Below are 12,744 nucleotides of genomic sequence, written 5' to 3'. Positions count from 1 at the left end.
TTGTAGGAGAAACGAGATTTTTATTATTTTAAAATTAGGCCTGCTGTCTTCATTGTATGCTTGGCTAAATGTGGATTCTGTCCATTTTGACAGCACCTTTAATAAGATTCACACATGCAAATTCCCATCAGTGTTTGGAAAGACATTTTAACATTAATTCTGCCTAACATTAATTCACTGTAATACATTAAACTATAGAATTTAAGGTTGTTATTTAACCTTAGGAACCATGAAGTAAGATCAAGGGTTTGATTGGCGTGATTTGGCTTTGTTAGACTTTGTAATAAGTTGATAACAAGGAAGACCTTTCTTTTGGTATTTCTTCTTTTTGAGAATGGTGGCTACGCTGTATGAAGAGATTTTAAACAACGCTCTTATACCTTGGTTAACCACATCTTCTGTTTCACAGAAAACAAGACAGAAGAACTAAGAAGGAAAGGCAGAAGGTCAGGAAGGGGTTAACCTGGGAAAAATTGACAAATAAAGTTCAAATGTCTTTGATTCCAACCACACCTCAGTATTCCATGACCTTGCCCCTCTGTCCTGAGAAATCCCATGTGATCTTCTGTGGGCACAATGGGGGCCTCTAATTATGGAAACACTGGAGTCCCTATTGCACATACTTTTGTTTCATACTTTTTCCTTTTTTAAACAACTTTACTGTTATACTTTCAATACCATTCATCCAATCAATGAATTTTAGTAAATGTATACAGTTTTTCAACCATAGCCATAATGAAATTTTAGAACAAATCCATCACCCCTTGTCCTTTTGCGGTCAATCCCCACTCCCAGCCCTGGACTCAGGCGAGAGCGGATCTGCTTCCTGTTTCTATAGTTTTGCATTTTCTGGAAAATTTATGTAAATAATCATGTCCCACTTTGTGTCAATTGGCATGATGTTTCTGAGGTTCAACCATTTTGTTGCACATATCAGTAGTTTCTTCCTTTTAATTGCTGCATAGTATGCCGTTGTATAGATACACTACATTTTGTTTATCCATTCACCAGCTGATAGATATTTGGATTATTTCCAGCTTTGGGCTATTATAAATAATGCTGCTATGAATAAAAGGAAAAGAAAGAATGCTGCTGTGAATATTTGAATACAAGTTTTTGTGTGGACATACATTTTCTTTCTCTTTAGGTAGACCTAGGAATAAATTACTGGGTTGTGTTGTACATGTACATTTAATCTGCTGGAGATTGCCAAACAGCTTTGCAAAGTGGCTTATCACTGTAGCGTATTACATTTCTACCGGCTGTATGAGAAGGTTCCAGTTTCTTCACATCCTTGACAACGGTTGATATCGTCAGTCTTTTTAATATTAGCCATTCTAGTGGGTGTTATACACACCTTATTGTGGCTTTACTTTGCATTTCCCTTATGATTAATGATGTGACATCTTTCCATGTGCTCATTTGCCATTTGCATATCTTCTTTGACAAATGTCTTCAAATCTTCTGCTTATTTTTTTTTGTTCTCTTTTTATTGACTTGTAAGAGTTATTATTATTTAGTTCTAAGAGTTCACATACATTCTGGCTTTGAAAAGATCTTTTAAAATCTTGATGAAATCCAATTTATTAATTTGTTTCTATTATAGATCATGCTATTGGTTACATTGTTTCTCCTATATTTTCTTCTAAAACTTTATAGTTTTAGATCATACATCTTGGCCTATAATCCGTTACAAGTTAATTTTTGTGGGCAGTGTGAATTTTTTTTTTGACATCTTTATTGGAGTATAATTGCTTTACAATGGTGTATTGGTTTCTGCTTTATAACAAAGTGAATCAGCTATACATATACATATATCCCCATATCTCCTCCCTCTTGCGTCTCCCTCCCACCTTCCCTATCCCACACCTCTAGGTGGTCACAAAACACTGAGCTGATCTCCCTGTGCTATGTGTCTGCTTCCCACTAGCTATCTATTTTACATTTGGTAGTGTATATATGTCCATGTGGGGGGTGTGAATTAAAGATCATCCTTTTTTTTTTTTTCCCCCATACAGATATTCTATCCTTTCTGCCATTGAATTACCCTGGCACTGTCATGGAAAATCAATTGACCATATATTTGTGAGTGTATTTCTGGACTCTATTCTGTTCCATGGATCTATGTGTCTATCTTTACACCGATATCACACTGTCTTCATTACTGCAACTTTATAACAAGTATGGAAATCACTTAGTGTAAGTCACTCAATTTTGTTCTTTTTCAAAATTGTTTTGGTTAATCTAAGTTCCGGGTTGCCACTTGTTTTTGTAAATAAAGTTTTATTGACATATAGCCATGCCTGTTCATTATGTATTTTCTATGACTGTTTTTGAACTACATTGGTAGAGATGAATAGTTGCAACAGGGACTGTGGAGACTGAAAAGCCTAAAATACTTACTGTCTTGGCCATTTAGAGAAAAAATTTTCTGGCTCCTGACCTAGGTCCTTGCAATACCATATAAATTTTGGAATTAGCTTGTCAATTTGTACAAAACAAAGCTAAGATTTTGATAGGGATTGGGTTTAATATATAAAGCAGTTTGAGGGGAATTACCATCTTATCAATATTGTTTTCCAATTCATGAATATGGTATGTCCCCCCATTTATTTAGGTCTTCTTTAATTTGTCTCAGCAGTATTTTATGTATTTCAGTGAACAGCTATTTCACATTTTTGTTAAAATATATTGTTAAATATTTTATTCTTTTTGATACTACTGTGAGTAAAATTGTTTTCTGGATTCTATTTTCAGACCATTCATTGCTAGTATATAAAAATACAACTGATTTTATATTGATCTTGTATCCTGTGACCTTCTTGAACTCATTATTCTATAAGTGTTTGCAGGTTTATTAGTATTTTTTACATGCAAGATCATGTCATCTACAAATAAAGACAATTTTTGTTCTGCCTTTCACATCTGTAAGCCTTTATTTCTCTTGCCATATTGAATTGGCTAGAACCACCAGTAAAATGTTGACTAGAAGTGATGAGAACAGGTATCCTTAGCTTGGTTCCAATCCTAGGGGAAAGCACTCAGTTAAGTGTAATATTACTTATAGGCTTCTTGTGGATGTTTTTTTATCAGGTTGAGAAAGTTCCCTTATATTTCTAGTTTTTTGAGAGTTTTTATCAGGAATAGGTGTTGGATTTTGTCAAATGTCTTTTCTGTGTCTATTGTTATGATCATTTTCCTTTTCCCTTTATTTTATTAATATGATGTATTGCAATGATTCTCAACTGAGGGGTTTGCTCCCTGAGGGACATTTGGTAATGGCTGGAGATATTTTTGATAAACTGGAAGTGGGGGAGAGGACGCTACTGGCATCTGGTGGATAAAGGCTGAGGATTCTGCTATACATCTTACAATGCACAACAAAGAATTATCTAGCCGAAAATGTCAAAAGTGCTGAGGTTGTGAAACTCTGGTATATTACATGAATTGATTTCTTTTGTTAAACCAAACTTGCATTCCTGGGATAAACACCACTGGGTTATGTTCTGCAATCCTTTTACTGCTGAATTTTATTTGCTAATATCTGTTAAGGATTTTTGCATCTCTGTTCATTAGTCTGAAGTTTCTTTTTTTTTCTTTCTTGTCTTTATCTGGCTTCAAGTCAGAGTAATAATGCTCTTATAGAATGAATAGGGAAGTGTTCCTTCCTCCTGTATTTTCTGAGTTCATGTAGGCTTGGCGTTATTTCTTAAAGGGTTTGATAGAATTCACCAATAAAGCTACGTGGGCCAAGACATTTTTATCTGTGAAGACTTTTTTAAAAATTAATTTAATTTATTTATTTTTGGCTGTGTTGGGTCTTCATTGCTGCACGCGGGCTTTCTCTAGTTGTGGCGAGCAGGGGTTACTCTTTGCTGCAGTGCGCAGGCTTCTCATTGCGGTTGCTTCTCTGGTTGTGGAGCATGGGCTCTAGGCAAGCGGGCTTCAGTAGTTGTGGCGCACAGGCTTAGTTGCTCCGTGGCACGTGGGGGTCTTCCTGGACCAGGGCTTGAACCCATGTACCCTGCATTGGCAGGTGGATTCTTAACCACTGCACCACCAGGGAAGCCCCTATGTGTGAAGACTTTTAATCACAAATTCAATTTCTTTACTTGATTCAGATTCTCTATTCTTTTTGAGACAGTTGTGGTAAGAATTTGTCCATTTTAAAAACATTTACAAATTTGTTGACGTAAAGTGTTCATAAGGTTCCTTTACAAATACTTTTAATTTCTGTAGGTTATGTAGTGATAATCCATCTTCCAGTCTAGATTTTGATAATTTGCACAATTTTTTTCTTGATCTAACAAATTTTCTAACTGATGAATTTTCTATTTTGTTGATCTTTTCAAGAAGCAACTACTGGTTTCAGGGATTTTTCTCTATTGTTTTCCTGGTATCTATTTCATTTATTTTAATTATGATTTTATTTCCTCTCTTGTGTTTACTTTAAGTTATATTTACTCTTTTCTTTCTAGCTTTTAAAGAAGAAAGCTTAGATGATTGATTTTATCTTCCTATATAATATAAACGTTTAAAGCTATCAACTTCCTTCTAGGCACAACTTGCTACAGCCATTGATTTTTTATATACTGTTTTTACTTATATTCAGTTCAAGATATTTTCTAATTTCTCTTGTAACTTATTTTCTGACCCATAACTTATTTAGAAATGAGTTGTTTAATTTCCAAATATTTGAGAATTTTCCATATTTCTGTTGCTGATTTCTAGTTCCATTGTACTTAGAGAACATATTCTGGGTAACTTGAACACTTTTCCATTTATTAAAACTTGCTTATGGCACAGAATATGGTCTATTCTTGGAAATATTTCATGTGCACATGAAATGAATGTTTACTCTGCTGTTGTTGGGTGGAATGATCTATAAATTTCAATTAGGTAAAAGTGGTTGATAGTGTTGTTCAGATCTTCTATATTCTTACTCATTTTGGGTTTTCATGTTCTATCAACTATTAAGAGATGAGTATTTAAGTCACTGACTTTAATGGCAGATTTGCCTATTTCTTCTTGCAGTTCTATCAGGGATCCTCTTGATGAATTGGCACCTTTATCATTATGCAGTGAACATCTCTTTGACAATATTCCTTGCTTTGAAATCTTTGTCTGACATTAATACAGTCACTCCAACTTTCTTTTAATTGTGAAGATGGTATATATTTGTTCATTGTATTTGTTTCTATTGCTACATAACAAATTACTCCAAAATTTAGCAGCTCAAAAGAACACTCTTTAATTCACAGTTTCTGTGGTGTTAAGAAATCTGGGCACAGCTTAGCTGAGTTCTCTGTCTCAAGGTCTCTCATAGTCTGCAGTCAAGGTGTTGGCTGAGCTCTAGTCATCTCAAGGCCCAACTGGGGAAGGATCCACTTCCAAGCATACGTGGTTGTTGGCAGGGTTCAGGTCCTGGCAGGTTGTTATTCTGAGGGCCTAATTTTTCTGCTGGCTGTTGGCAGGGTGCTTGCCTCAGATCCTTGCCACATGGGCCTCTCCAACATGGCAGCTTGCTTCATCAAAGCATGCAAGCAGAGAAATCTACTAACAAGACAGAAGTCCCAGTCTTTTAGCCTAACCACAGAAGTGACATTTCATCACCTTTGCTGTATTCTCTTGGTCAGAAGCAAGTCCCTAAATCCAGCTCGCACACAATGGCATGAATACCGGGAAGCAGGAATCCTTGGAGGCTGCTCCATATCCCTCGAATTTGAGGTTATTATGGGATCCTTTTGAGAATGTCAGTGTTTTCCCGCTCTTTTGCCTTCACTGAGTTGGAGCTTCTTTAATTCTGAGGTTTTTGTCATAAGTCTGTCTCTATCTGCTGGTGGCACCTTCTCTGGCTTTCCAGCACTGTTAAGCATTATTTCTGTTTTTGTATTTCTTGTCATTTCACCAAACTTTGGGGTGGGAAGAAAAATAAATAAGCTGAGGCACAGGGAGGTGAAGTAACTTCAGTGGAGCTGGAAGAGTCACCATGGTACAGGGAGAACTTTTTATATATAAGTCAAGTGACAAGCCCCTCAACAGTTCTGATTGTTTTCAAATTCTCTTTTGGAAAGGGCACAGCATGTGAACAAAAATGGCCTTGGGAATAAAGGCCTTTTGAAGCCAAATCCTGCAAATTACGAAAGCTGCTCTGGGCAGTAAGCTAGATAGATACCTCAAGAGATAGATATCTTGTGTTGTGGTATTATTCAGGATCTTCTTAGTTATTGGTAATTGTACCTTATATATTTAAATAAAAATTAAGTAGAATAAAAATTTAACCTTTCTTAAAATAATCCAGAAAAAAAAGATAATTCTATAAAGCATTCTGGAAGATTACCCTTCATGCCATTTACAGTGTGAAGACTGCTCCTAGATCTCTCCACTTCACTTTCCCAGCATCTTTTTCTGAGACTGCTCACCCAAATTCCAGCTTTAAGATTGTAAAGTTTAAGTCACCACAATGCAAAGAAAGACCCATTCCTTATCAATAGCCTACTTTAAATCTGGTATAGACAATTTGCAAACATCTCAATCCAACACTAATTTCTGGTCTTCGTTGTTTCTCTCTTAAGTGTTCTTCTGATAACAGAAGAAGGGAAGATAACGCCACATGGCCTCTTAGACACAGTCACACATTTAGGAACATTCCTCTTAACGTTTTACTCCCAAACTCCATTGTTACTAAGATTTATTGTTGCAGAACATTCCTTCACTAAGGCAGTTAATCAAGATTTAACTTGGGAGGAGTTACATGTGACCTATTTTTTCTCCTAAGAGAGGGCAGTTAAGGTACCCCCACAAATGCATCAAAAAGTGAGGTACCTTCTTGTAGACATTTTATAATATAGCATGGTTTCTCAAACTTGGTTCTTGGATTCCTTCTGTATTCACTTACTCTGTAATCTTATGAATGATATATCTACAATGAATGTCCAAATTAAAAAACTAATACACACTTTCTTGTTTCCTATTATCAGAATGTATTCATCATTTATTTCAGGAAAGCACAGAGATCCTCCTTTGAGTTCTAAGTCAGATTATTATTTTTGAGGAGACACTGACACCCCAGTGTTAAGTGATCAGCAGCTATTAATATCCATGGATAATATTCTTTTGATAGCAGGAAGAAACATTAAAAGAATACAATATATTTAATAACTAAACTTGGTACTTTAACCAAAGTATTTGCAACATTCTTAGTATAGTTGAAAATCATGACTGCCAGGTTTTTTGGCTTGTTCTCTATATCTATTTCTAAAAAGAATATAGGCCTATATTAAGACAGAATTTGACGTTCTTTCACCTTTATTTTACATTATATTTTACTCACTTTATTATAAGACTATTAAGAAAAAGTTTTGATCATAACCTACTTTTACCTCCATCGTATTACACTGGAATTAAATCATATAGAAAAATAATTTTTATTAATATCACCAGATGTATCAACAGCGTGATTTATTTTTAGTTACGTAATGAAAAAAATACTTGGGTGTAGATTTTTTTTTAAACTGATAAGCTTGCAATTAATGAAATGGTCATTAAAAGATTTTCAGGTTTTGCTTTTTTTTTTCCTTTTTATAAAAATCAGTATTTAGAATTTCACAGTGAAGAGGTCCTAAATTTCTCATACAACATGAAATTATATAAAAATAGAAGACATACACATCTTTAACTCTTTAATCCTTTGATTAAGCAGCAAGCATATCACTCTTCCAGGCCAAACACTGCTTAAACAAAAAAGAAAAATAATGACGTGCAAAATATTTACAAAATATGCAAAGCACACAATAAAGACATCTCACTATATACATGTGTCATATTACTAATGAAGCTAAGATTTTTCTACTGTGTGCTCTAGTGTATGTAAATCAAATTACAGCACATCCCTCAGATACAGCACCTTTGCCCATGGTTGGGATAGAATGGATTTTAAATGAATCACAATATACTTAACAGCTGGACAGACGCTGGTGCTGACCAACTTGACTCACATATCCCACACACTGTATACTGAAGGTCTACTGACAAGAGACAAGACAATAGAAGCTGTATAGTATGCACATATGCAAGACAATCTAAATACTTTAAAAAATGCTTTAGATATTTTCCTTTAAGATATATAACTGTCCCCATGGCTATTAAAGTAAAAATAAGTATAAATTCTTGAATATTAGGAATTTTAAATCATAAGGTGATCCAATGAGAGAGGAAGAACACATCCTGGAAAAAGTTTTAGGTTATGCCAGAACTTAAGGTCCTTATGGAAAGAAGTGGTCTAAACTTCAAAATTAAAACTAATCAATGGATTTAAGTCAATAGCTCGTTAACACTTTAGAGCCAAAGGTAGGGACTACCCAATATTTGGGGAATATATGACATCTCGAAATATAAACTAGGGCCTTTGATGTTGACCATTTCGTGAAATAGTTCTAAATGTGAGAATGTGAATGTGCAAACATTTAGCTTAAGTTCCACTAGTAAAGCAATCTAAGAGAGCTGTCCCTTTGCACAGGTCATGATTCCAATATGAAATCACTGTATCAAAAATATTAGTAATACATTGTTGAAATACTATCACTTGTAAAATATTCTTTGTAGGTGCTTAATGATTATGTGTTGAATTAAGAAGACTTGAAATTATTTGTTTCTTTATAAAAGGGGTCTCAGCATTTTAAGTTAACAGCACAATTGTGACAATATACTGATACATCTTTGGATAACACAGAACAAATTCTTAAATTTATTTTATGAAATAATGTTGATGATTTAACCCTAAACCAAACCCAGAAGTACAGGTCAGCTGCAAGGAATACACAAATGCATCCAAATAGTACAATAGAGATTTATCAAGAAAACATCCTTTATATTAAATACAGACCATATTAATAAGTCTGACGGCAATTTAAAGTTCAGAACCTAAACACAAAAAGGGTACTGTAAATAAATGCTTCCATAATCACTATCTCCACATAACTGACAAAATATAATTCTCTTCTAAAGTCCCCAATGTAGGCAACTACTACTTAAAAGCAGATAGCATTTAGAAAGATTAAAAAAAAAATCAAAATTAACTCCATTTTCAAGGAACTTAAAGACACTGTACTTTAACAGATTAAATCCTCATTTATATGTAAAATTATTATTCCGATCCTCTTACTACTGCAAGATGGCAAGTCAATGACCTTTAAGCAAGGACTTTGCACTAGGACCCCTAAACTGTGTGTTAAAGAGTTAGCAGGTTCAGTACATTCTTTGTGGGTTCATATAATTGCTTTGCAATTGATTAAATTGCTTTCTTTTAAAGGAATATATTTAAATTCCTTTAGAAAAAAAAGCAAAGAGTTTTTGAAAAAAGGGATATGCAGCTATAATTTCTTAAATATGCATTAAATGAACATATGTCAAAATCTGAAATGCAGGCTATCTATTCTTGCACTCCTAACATAGGAAAATGTTAAAAATTAAATTAAAGAAAAAAGAGAAAAAGTCGAACATCCTTAACTTATGAAACTTAAGGAGTTTTCACAATTCCTAAGTCAATATTCCTGTACTAAGAGCCTTGACTATGAAGAGGAAGGAATATAAAGATTCTCAATAAAATAAATACAGTAAAAACAAAACAAAAACCCTCGGTATATAGAATACTTAATCTCTTTTCCTTTAATGAGATCATGTCGCTGAATGTATACTCTAGAAAGGAGGCTAACTGTAGGCTTTCTGTTGTATAACATTTCAGTTGCGTGAACTAAAAAACTTCTTAGGCATCTACTTATGCTAGCCCACTGCCACAGAACTAGTTTGCAGCCTCAGTATCTAGGAAGGATTATTCTTTCTTCTTTTGCATCAGTCAGGTGAGCACTGGTATAATGATGGGGTGAAAAGTTACTGCAGCTCTGTCCAATTTAATCTTAGTGCAGTGAGGACTGTGAATCTGTCTGAATTCCGATAAGTGATGGTGGCTGTTGACCACCAACTGTGGACAACACTGGTCTTGGGTTTAGACGGGGTGGCATAGAATTAGCAGGGCGAATGAGAGGTGGTGGAGGCTGATTTAAAGTTGGCCGGGGCTGGATGAACCGAGCCTGCTGCTGGAGTGGAGGAGGCTGCCGGTGAAGAGCAGGGGCAGCAGGCAGTGTTGGACGAAGAAGTGGTGGAGGCTGGTTCAGAGTGGCAATGGGGGCTGTTGGTGTTGGAGTGGATGATGGGGCAGGAGGTGATGGACCCAGAGTCCGAGGAGCCTGTGGGGTCTGTGCCTAGAGGTGAAGAAACAAAAATACACGTATGAGATGACAGTTCCTAATGAACTTAACACAATATAGTTTGGGCTGTCACAGGAAAAACAAAACAAAACAAAAACATAACACCAGTGTTTTTTGGAAGCACAAGCTTCTTTTATTTTAAACAAAACAAAACAAAAAACCAAAAACCGAAAAAGCAACGAAGCTACCAAACAGGCATCTTTATTAGTAAACAGCTTAACACTGGAAATAAAAATAAGACTATGAAAGAACAATACACTCTCCATTCTTCAAGGATCAGAACTTAGCATGTCATTATGACTTAAGAGTCACGAGAGATGCACCACTGAGTAAGTGTATTGTCAACCTTTCATGCTCATTTAGCTAGTCCTCTGACAAATTAACCTTACAGAACACCACACAAAGTGGTGATTCCTCAACTCATATTAGCTCAAATTCCATACACAAACACACCTCCTCTTCTTCATCAGTGCTCTTCCCTGATGGCACATTAGAAGCACTTTTTGTCTCCTCCCCTAAAGTAGAAGCATCACCATTAGAAGCCTGGGTTCCTTGTTCTGCTTCCCACTCCTGCAATACCTCCTCTAAGTTAAACCGACGCCTGTAGTTTACAAAGAAGTTCTTCACTTGGCCAACAGTCTTGTTGCCAATTACATCTGCAATAGCTTGAAAATCTTTACCATATTTGCGGACACCTGGAAGGCAAAGTAAATAATACACCTGTGAAGGATCAATAAGGAGAGCTGTGTGTACTATACATCATGCACACACACAAGATACCAGCAATGAAAATCCTTTCTGATAAACTCTGCTCATTTCTCAATTCTGAGATAGAGGCTAAGATATCAGGGTCACAGATGAAAACTATCAATTATGTCATTTCATCGAGCCAGCCACTTGCCTTCAACTGAACAATCAGAAACTTACCATTTTTTACATACTCAGTTATTTTCTCCAATCCTCTCTTGAACTCTCAAATACAGTCCATTTATTGTAAAGCATTGAATTCTTTGTTCCATCCTCAATTCCACATTCATTTATTTCCCTAGTAGCCAGTCACCTAAATTTGAGCAACACCGTTTGTAAACAAAACTGGATGGGAACGAACCATCTCTTTTATCCCCTCAATGGACTGAGTGAGTAGTCTTAGGGTTCCCCCATTAAGAAAAGCATTGTAATTTTGGTCTTAACACCAACTTCAACATAATTACTTGCCTATCTTACCAGGTACCAATGAAGAGAAATGAGATAAGAATTTAAACATAAAAAGCAGGAGAATCATCACAATCTGATGGACAAAAAAAGGGGAAACTATTTTTCAGAGTTTGTTGGATTTTAACTCACCTAACAGTTCTAAGGACTGTATATATGAAGGATTCCTAGATATGCTCTGTAGCCTAAAGAATTAGGGTATAATAGTGACTACTTGTAGATACTTGTGCTTATCATCACTACCTTAAATTTAAGAAGGATTGTACATTCAGTTATTAAAAAACCTAACTTCCATAAAATTATGGAAATTTTATTAAATGAGGGATAATATTTGATTTATGAACTTGAGATAGTCAATTATGCTACAGAGTTTAAAGTGAGTTTATATACTCAGATGGACAATAATTTGCTCTTAGGGGAATTCTAAAAGAAATTCACTGACTCATTCTAGAAAGAGATGCACTTAGCTCAAAATATAAAAGCTGTCAAAATTTTTATTTTACAATTTGATAACTGCTTTTTAAAATACCAGAAAACAGTAACTCATTAATTAGAGATGAGAAAGGAGAAAAAAAATATTGATGTCTATGATATTAAAGTCTGTAGTTTAACCTAAGCAGCCAGAAATACAGGAATTTAGATAAACTTAACATGTATACAATCACACATAAGAGAATAATATAAGGACATATTAATACCCCAGCAGAAATGCTAGACGTATTCTTACTGATGGCTATTTGGGTGATACACCTATTACCTAAAGCACCAGCATGATATAACTCCTGTTCTTAAATTCTGTGCTTATTTTTTATTGAAAACTTGGGAGTAAGTATCTCTTGCTACATTCAACTTGCTAGGCTTGACTCTATGGGGAGTTCCTTTCTCTTAGAGCATTTTGGGTAGGAGGCCTGACATTATTAAGCTATAACCATATCCCATTGTTAATACAGAGTTTTGGGTTTATAAACTATGCTCATTTGCTCTGTTCTCAAAGGGAAAGACATATGCATGACAACAAAGTCATAATGATACTTAAACACTACTGATAATATTTTATTTTATATTCTTTTACAATATAAATGAATTTATATTCTCTTAAATCCATGAGCTGATTTCCAGTTTGAACTTCATAACTGAGTATAAATTCTAATGGTGACTAGGTTCCACCAAGGGTTTATCTGGCAATAAGAACCCAAGGTCATTTCGTATGAAGAATTACTGCTGCATACTCAAGTATTTCTCTACTACTTGTACTTTGGAAAATAGC

At 35.0% G+C, this 12,744-nt stretch overlaps 1 protein-coding gene across 8 annotated transcripts in view; it reads right to left on the bottom strand.

Moving 5' to 3' along the window:
- Window positions 1-7,669: 7,669 nt before the first annotated feature.
- Window positions 7,670-12,744, bottom strand: part of RCOR3 (REST corepressor 3) — a 50,686-nt gene continuing 45,611 nt past the window's right edge. For 4 of the 8 annotated variants that reach the window (XM_060130822.1, XM_060130832.1, XM_060130870.1 and 1 more), the window contains exons 11-12: window positions 10,719-10,960; window positions 7,670-10,259 (exon numbers count right to left, since the gene is read on the bottom strand). In XM_060130822.1, the coding sequence (XP_059986805.1) occupies window positions 9,915-10,259; window positions 10,719-10,960 (587 nt within the window). In that variant the 3' untranslated portion in view covers window positions 7,670-9,914. Of the gene's footprint in view, window positions 10,260-10,718; window positions 10,961-11,190; window positions 11,326-12,744 lie in introns of those variants that run through there. The other 4 variants (XM_060130850.1, XM_060130842.1, XR_009537076.1 and 1 more) reach the window with 3 other exon arrangements.

This window comes from Lagenorhynchus albirostris, chromosome 2 (genome assembly GCF_949774975.1).
Source record: "Lagenorhynchus albirostris chromosome 2, mLagAlb1.1, whole genome shotgun sequence".
Classification (NCBI taxonomy): Eukaryota; Metazoa; Chordata; class Mammalia; order Artiodactyla; family Delphinidae; genus Lagenorhynchus; species Lagenorhynchus albirostris.
The sequence above is the reverse complement of the archived record's forward strand: the minus strand, read 5'-3'. Positions and strand labels throughout refer to the sequence as shown.